The 8369-nt window shown below is 44.7% G+C and overlaps 1 protein-coding gene across 1 annotated transcript; it reads right to left on the bottom strand.

Moving 5' to 3' along the window:
- Positions 1 to 434: 434 nt before the first annotated feature.
- On the bottom strand, positions 435 to 1620 carry LOC119340163 (myb-related protein Zm38-like). Its single transcript, XM_037612065.1, has one exon. It carries the CDS (start codon positions 1400 to 1402, stop codon positions 695 to 697), a length of 708 nt encoding a protein of 235 aa, XP_037467962.1. The 5' UTR covers positions 1403 to 1620; the 3' UTR covers positions 435 to 694.
- Positions 1621 to 8369: the final 6749 nt, after the last annotated feature.

Here is an 8369-nt window from a genome sequence, read left to right as displayed (position 1 = left end):
CAAAGCGGCGCCTCCAACCCCAATCCAATCCGATCCAATCCAACAACAACCAAACGGGGGATGGCCGCTGATTCCCTTTGCAGCGGGCGGCATCTCAACTTGCTGCCGCCCCTACCCAAAACAGAAGAGAAGAGGGCAAGACGTACGAAAGCAACAGCCCGCGCAAAACAGCTCTACCTAACTTGCCCGCTCCAACCAATCTGTTCTGCACCACCAGCACAACGGACTCTCCAGCACAAGAACATCTTGAAATTGAAGAATCCCACCAGCACGGTCTAACTGAAACTACGACACTTATTTTAGAACGGAGCGAGTAGTAACAAACTAATGACAAGACCTAGTACTCATTTCATACACTTGCTTGGGACGTGTTTCAGTTGCCACTTCTCTTCTCGGGAAGTTTGAGATGTTCACACAGACATGAGACCATGGGAAACGCACTGAATTTAGTATCTAGTGTATTATTTCATTCCGTTCCATTTCATCAGTGGAGCAGTAATAATTTACATGAAACTGAGCAAATCGGGGAGGGCAGGGAGGATCTGGCTACAAATCCTCACCTAATAATACTAGTCTCCTCCTCGCCATCTACCAGTACTGTAGTATTTCTTTTCCTAAGAAGTAAATAAAAACGTGGTAGGAGGGAGCAACAATTTACAGCAGAAAGTTTGATCGAATAATTATTCCCAAATTTCTATTTCATCTCGAGGCCTCTGAAGTCGAGCATGCCGGCCCTGAGGCCCAGGAAGTTGCTGCCGCAGCTGCACTCCGTCGCCGCTCCTCTCACTCTCAGGATGCTGCAGCGGAAGCAGAGGCGGCCCTGCTGCAGCTGCTCCATCTTCACCGGCTTGGCGCATGCTCTCGCCGGCGGCCGTTCCTCCTCCTGTTGGAACGGCAAGCTGATGCAGAGGTCCAGGTTGAGGTCCGGGCACCTGGGCGGCTTCCTCTCCTCCGTCACCGGCTGCGTCTTTGGCGCCTCTGCAGGATGGACGAAGGAGACGGTGGTGGCGTCGGTGAGGGGGCGGTGCGTGACGGGGTCGATCCCCCTGCCCAGCAGCTTCCTCCGGATGTGCGTGTTCCAGTAGTTCTTGATCTCGTTGTCGGTCCTCCCGGGGAGGCGCGCGGCGATGAGCGACCACTTGTTGCCGAGGAGGCTGTGGAGCTTGACGATGAGCTCGTCCTCGTCGCGGCTGAAGTTGCCGCGCTTGAGATCGGGGCGGAGGTAGTTGATCCACCTGAGGCGGCAGCTCTTGCCGCAGCGCAGCAGGCCGGCGGCGCTGGGCAGCGAGCGCCAGCAGCCCTCCCCGTGCGCCCGGACGTGGGCCACCAGCCGCTCGTCCTCCTCCCTCGTCCACGCGCCCTTGTTGGTGTGCGCCTTCTCGCAGCACGGCGACCGACCCATGGCCGCTAAGCTCTTTGATGGTGGTGTAAACGTATATCCGCCTTGCTTTTGCTTCTTAGCTCACGTGTTGGTGTGGCGTGGCGTAGCGTGTGCGGGCTAGATTGGGGGGAGGAAAGGGCGGGCGGATTTATATAGGCGGCTCCTCTGCTTGCTCTCTTGGGAGGAAGGGAAGGTAGGCGCGCGAGCGGGAGAGAAAGAGAGGATGATGATGATGATGAGTTGGTTGGTTTGTTGGAAGGGGAGTCGAGGTGGTTAGGGTGACGGCATGACACGACCGGACCGGGCCTCGTGGATTTTTCTGGCCGTGCGCGACCGGCTGCCACGCCGGCCCGAGCGCGAGCGAGCATGCAAGGCGGCAGAGGAGGTAGGTACAAAGCGAAAGCACCTGTTACTCTATCTATCTATACTATGCTATACGATACTCTATAGGGGAGGTAGGCTGCTGGAGAGTGCGTAACGGTGAACGGTGGCGTCGGCGTGTGCGGTGCTGACACATGTGGCGGCCGGGCGGTGATGGGTATGGCCTGCCTACTTTGCCTTGCCTGCATCCACAAACCCAATTTGGGTGCCCCTCGCCCTCCATTTTCCCGCCGCCACCGTGTCCAAATATCCAGATAGGGAGGAACTCAAATGATATTTCTTCCTTTCTCTAGTTTGCTAGAACATGGTTCCTACTCCCTTCCTATCACAATGTAATGTAGGGTAGATTTTTTAAAACTTGGATTATATAGTTTCTTCTTCCTCATTTGAATTTTACCATTGAACTTAAGTGTCCTTCAACGAAGATTGGCCTTCTTAGGCCATCTCTAGCCAATCTATTATAATTTGGCCTCTCAAAGTGCCTCATATACCTTAACTCGATATAATTTAACCTTTCAAACTGCCTCATGTACCTTAACTCCTCATATGTCGGGCGAAAATTCATAGGGGTGCACACCTATGACCGCCGATCGGCACCTTGATCCAACGAAAATTGGTTAAAAAATAGATGGAAACCTTTAACCCTCTGAATACGAATACGAATACGAATACGAGACAGTAGGGTTCAAAATAAGAGAATACGAGACAGTATACGCGTGTATTCAGTACAAATACTTTTGTCGGTACTTGTTATACGTCTTTCTACCTCTGCATACGCTACATCCCCCCGTTTCGTTACATACCTTGTTCGATGAGTTCGCTACACTGGTCATCTTCTTCTTCCTTGGTTTCTCTTCTGTTCCGGTACCGTTTCATCCTCTTCTTTCTTTGTTGCTTCTGTGCTATTACTTTCTGTGTAAAATTTCTTCGATGTCTTTACAAGCAAACAATGGGCCTAAGGGCATCTCCAACGACAATCCATAAATTTTCTTCTTCATCCGTCCGCGGACAGGAGGGACCATTCCGTGGACACGGATGTGGGTGGCAGCCATCCAACCGTAGCCACATACATCCGACTTCTCTTTTATTTATTTTGAAGTCCACGCGATCAAATAGCCGCATGCAAAGGGTACAAACGTTCAAATAGCCGCATGCAACACTAGTTCAAATTTAAAAAAGTTCAAATATTATATCCCAACATTGTTTTCCGCTTTCACCGGCCATTGATGCTCAACCAGGTCTTCCTTCACCTGCTCTTGAGTTGGTCGATGCCGAATTTGTTGATGCATTTGAATAAAATTTTCAAATGTGGTCGGATTCTGGTCCAGAAGTTGAATAGGATCACCCATGTTCTCAAATTCCGGAGCTGCGGCAACATCATCACCCTCATCATCGACGGTCATGTTGTGCATGATCACACAACATGCCATCACCTCCCACAAGGTTTCTGTTGGAAACATGAGCAATTTACCAAATAATTTTATTAACAGAAATACTAGATAAAGCATGACTAATATAGCAGAGATAAAATAAGTCATGATATCTGACCGAGAGGAGGTAAATAGTATCTGCATATTTGAACTAGAACCAAACATATCTAGAGGAGACACTAGAGCCAGAAAGAGCATGAATACATACAGTACAGCAGCAGAAGCACTGGTCTTGGGGTCAACATCCTCGCCAGCCATGTCGTCGAAGAGGTTGTCGATGTCGGGGAAGAAGTCGTCGTTGGGGAAGTGGTCGTCGGTGTCCGGAGCGTCCGTGATGAATCGGTCAGTAGTCGCGTAGAGCGCTCCCCAAAAACCTTATCACCCTTCTCCTGTACAGGACTCAAAGAGGTGCGGTTCCGGAGGCCTAATGTCATGGCTTGCGGTGCATGCCGCAAGCCGGGATGGGGAAGATCATAGCAGTAGCTCAGAGATTGGAACTCGGTGGTGAGAGGGAGATGATCTTTTGATGTGTCTCTCTCGAGAGGATCGACCTCTTTTCTATAGGTATATGAGAAGTAGGCGAGAGGGCAACGAAGGGAGGTGAAACAAAGAGAGGGAGACGAAGTGAACAGCCAGCAGCCAAAGGTATGTGTTGTTCGCATTCAGTCTCCACTATAGCAAAAATCTTCAACCTCTGTGTGACCTTTCATATACCAGTCGTGCGTGGCAAAAATTTAAACATCGGCTCGACTCATTCCCGCAACCCATGGCGCGTCATGATGAGGCGTGGCATGGCGAGGCGGGCGACGGAGGAGGAGAGCGCGTGAATGTCCCTCTTGTTCTCATGCTCATACATGTGGTAAAACAACCTCCCTTATAAGGAGGTCCAACTCCCACCAAACTAGCAATGTGGGACTAAACTTTGATTCCACCTCTTGCCTTGCACGAATGGGTTGCGTGGGCCTGTAGGATTTATTAGGATTTCTGAAATTGTTATTGGGCTGGCCCAAAATATAGACAAAAATCTCAGCAATCCCCCACCACATCCCAGGGGCACACAAAATTTGCCTTTGGTTCCAAATCACTGTTTTATATACCTGTATTATAGTGAAGACTGTTAAATTAAACTTCCACCTAGAATTCTATGCTACACTAGTAAGCAACTTGAACAGTGGACTAGGCCTTGAACTGCAAGTTTTCTGTGAATCTAGCATCACACAAAGCCTTGACTGATACTTGGCTACCGTGCGTCTTCCACGCGGGTGGATCTTATGCGTCATACTCTGAGACCTTTCATAAGTTTACTATAGAGCACCATACTCTCATAGATTGCGGCGTTTAACAATCAGACTCATATAGGTGTGTTCTTCAAAAGATGTTCTGCAGGACAACATCTCTGCTTAAATGGGCCACTTAGAACACACTAAGATATACATCAACCTGCCATACAGATTAGGAGAGTATTGCATCTTGATATGTCTCCAACGTATCTACTTTTTCTCACGCTTTTCCTCTTTTTTTGGACTCTAATTTGCATGATTTGAATGAAACTAACCCCAGACTGACGTTGTTTTCAGCAGAACTACCATGGTGTTGTTTTTGTGCAGAAATAAAAGTTTTCGGAATGCAAGGAAACTTTGCAAGGATTTTTTATATCAATAATAAGAATTTCTGGAGCCAAGACCTGCAGGAGAGGGGAACCTGGGTGGGCACAACCCACCAGGGCGCGCCCAGGTGGGTTGTACCCACCTGGTGGCCCCGCAGACGACCCCCCTGATACTATAAAATCACATATTTCCAGAAAAAAATCAGGGAGAAAGAATTATTGCAATCCACGAGACGGAGCCGCCACCAAGCCCTGTTCTTCCTCGGGAGGGCAGATCTGGAGTCCGTTTGGGGCTCCGGAGAGGGGGATCTTCGTTCTTCGTCATCACCAACCCATCTCCATCGCCAATTCCATGATGCTCCCCACCGGGAGTGAGTAATTCCTTCGTAGGCTCGCTGGTCGGTGAGGAGTTGGATGAGATTCATCATGTAATCGAGTTAGTTTTCTTAGGGCCTGATCCCTAGTATCCACTATGTTCTTAGATTGATGTTGCTATGACTTTGCTATGCTTAATGCTTGTCACTTTGGGACCGGGTGCCATGAACTCAGATCTGAACCGTTTATGAATTCATCATTATATCCATGATTTAGATTCGATCTTGCAAGTTATAGTCACCTACTACAGTTATGATCCGACAACTCCGGAGTGACAACAACCGGGCCCACTCTCAGTGATGACCTAGTTTGAGGAGTTCATGTATTCACTATGTGTTAATGCTTTGTTCCAGTTCTCTATTAAAAGGAGGCCTTAATATCCCTTAGTTTCCAATATGGACCCCGCTGCCACGGGAGGGTAAGACAAAAGATGTCATGCAAGTTCTTTTAATAAAGCACGTATGACTATTTACGGAATACATGCCTACATTATATCGATGAACTGGAACTAGTGCCGTATCGCCCTAGGTTATAACTGTCACATGACGAATATCATCCAACAAGTCATCGATCCAATGCTTACGAATTTATCATATATTGTTCTTGCTAAGTTACTACTATTGCTACTTCTATCGTTACTACTACAATATCACTGCTACCACTGTTACTGTTACCATTACGACTGCTGCTATCATCAAAACTATCATACTACTGTGCTACTAATCACTTTGTTGTAGATAATTAATCTCCACGTGTGGTTGAATTGACAACTCAGATGCTAATACCTTCAAATATTCTTTGGCTCCCCTTGTGTTGAATCTATAAATTTGGGTTAAATACTTACCCTCAAAAATCGTTGCGATCCCCTATACTTGTGGGTTATCAAGGCCTTTTTCTGGCTATATTTGTTGAGTCACTTGGGATTATTATAAATTTATCACTATGAAGAATCTGAAGGACCCAAAGACTAAGATATTTCCCTCAAAGATGAGGGGAGGTAAGGAACTGCCATCCAGTTTTGCTTTAGATTCACCTTCTGTTATGAGTAAACTTGCAACACCACCACATGCTATTAATTCTGATATGTCGCAAGTTATTGATAATGCTTATGATGATGCTAGTACCATGCTCGATAATGATGATGTGCCACATGGTGAATTTCTTAATGAACAAATTCCTAGAGTAATACAACATGACGTTGTTGAATCTGATGATGAGATTGAAACTGAAACTCCTGAAACACTTGCTAGAGCTAGCCCTCCTAGATATGAATTGCCTAAGGTACCAGAAGGCTATGTTATGAGTGAAGAGGCAACTAGAGATATTCTTGCTTGTAAGGATAGAATGATCTAGAGAAATTATTACACAAGTACAAAGAAAAATCTCTGAATGCTAGAATGAAATGTGATACTAAGTTTGCTCTTTGCCTATCTTTATTGATGATAAGGATTATGAATTCTCTGTCGACCCAGAGTTAATTACTTTGGTTGAATCTGATCCTTTCCATGGTTATGAAATTGAAACTGTTGTGGCACATCTTACTTAGTTGAATGATATAGCCACCCTTTTTACTCATGATGAGAAAACTCGATACTACTTTATTCTCAAATTATTTCCTTTCTCATTAAAGGGTGATGCTAAAGCTTGATACAATACTCTTTCTCCTGGTTGTGTGCGTAGTCCCCAGGATATGATTTACTACTTCTCTGAAAAATATTTTCCTGCTCATAAGAAATAAGCTGCCTTACAGGAAATATTTAACTTTGTTCAAACTAAAGAAGAGAGTCTCCCACATGGGGGAGGCTTTGCTAGTTACTTAATGCTTTGCCTGGTCATCCTCTTAAGAAAAATGAAATACTTGATATCTTCTATAATGGACTAACCGATGCTTCTAGGGACTTCCTAGATAGTTGTGCTGGTTGTGTTTTCAGGGAACGAACTATTGCCCAAGCTGAAGAATTATTGAATAACATATTGAAAAATTATGATGATTGGACTATTCCTGAACCACCGCCTAAACCCACTCCGAAGAAGAGGGGTATATTATATCTCAGTCCTGAAGATATGCAAGAGGAAAGAAATCTATGAAGGAAAAAGGTATTAAGGCCGAGGATGTTAAAAATTTACCACCTATCGAAGAAATAGATGGGCTTGAAGCACCACGACCACCCAAGGTGGTAGAGGTAAAATCTTTAATGAAATTCAATGATGGTGATGATCCTCATAATAAACATTCTAGTCAATGCCTTTATGAGTTTGATAATTACATTAGAAAGCAAGATCACTTCAATGCAAATGTTATGAAACAATTGAAATATAATTCTGATATGATTGCTTGCTTAAGTGACTTGTTATTTAGAATCTCAAATGATGTTATAGGTGTTGGAAAACACGCTTCTATGGTTAAAACCCAGTTAGAACAAGTTGCTAAATCACAAAGAGAATTACTTGATGAAATGAATCATAATATACATGACTTTGCTGTTAGAGTTGCAACTAGAGGAGGTAAAATGACTCAGGAACCACTTTATCCTGTGGGACACCCAGAAAGAATTGAACAAGATTCGCAAAGGAACAACACCACTACACCTAGTCCTTCTAAAAAGAAAAGGAAAACGAAAAATGATAGGACTTTGCATGCTTCTAGTGAACCTGAAATAGACAAACCTCCTGATAATGAAAATGAAACTTCTATCTCTGATGCTGAAACTCAATCTGGTAATGAACATCCACCTAGTGATAATGAAAAAGACAATGATGAGGTTCATGAAGACACTCAACCAAATAATGATAAAGAACCAAATAATGATGATGAGATAGAACCACTTGTTGATCTTGATAACCCACAACCTAAGAATAAAAGATATGATAAAAGAGACTTTGTTGCTAGAAAACACGGTAAAGAAAGAGAATTGTGGGTTCAGAAACCTATACCTTTTCCACCCAAGCCAACTAAAAAGAAAGATGATGGAGAATTTGAACGCTTTGCTGAAATGCTGAGGCCAATCTTTTTGCGTACTCGCTTGACGGATATCCTTAAAATGCCTCCTTACGCAAAGTATATGAAAGATGTCATCACAAATAAGAGAAAATACCGGAAGCTGAAATCTCTACTATGCTTGCTAACTATACTTTAAAGATGGACTACCTAAAAAACTTGGAGATCCGGGTATACCAACTATACTTTGCTCTAACA

This window comes from Triticum dicoccoides, chromosome 7B (assembly GCF_002162155.2).
Source record: "Triticum dicoccoides isolate Atlit2015 ecotype Zavitan chromosome 7B, WEW_v2.0, whole genome shotgun sequence".
Lineage (NCBI taxonomy): Eukaryota > Viridiplantae > Streptophyta > Magnoliopsida > Poales > Poaceae > Triticum > Triticum dicoccoides.
Note: the sequence above shows the minus strand (reverse complement) of the source record. Positions and strands in the feature narration are given on the sequence as shown.

What these genes read in the sequence shown, in the direction of transcription:
- LOC119340163 (XM_037612065.1), bottom strand. Translation starts at nt 1,402, where the DNA reads ATGGGTCGGTCGCCGTGCTGCGAGAAGGCGCACACCAACAAGGGCGCG.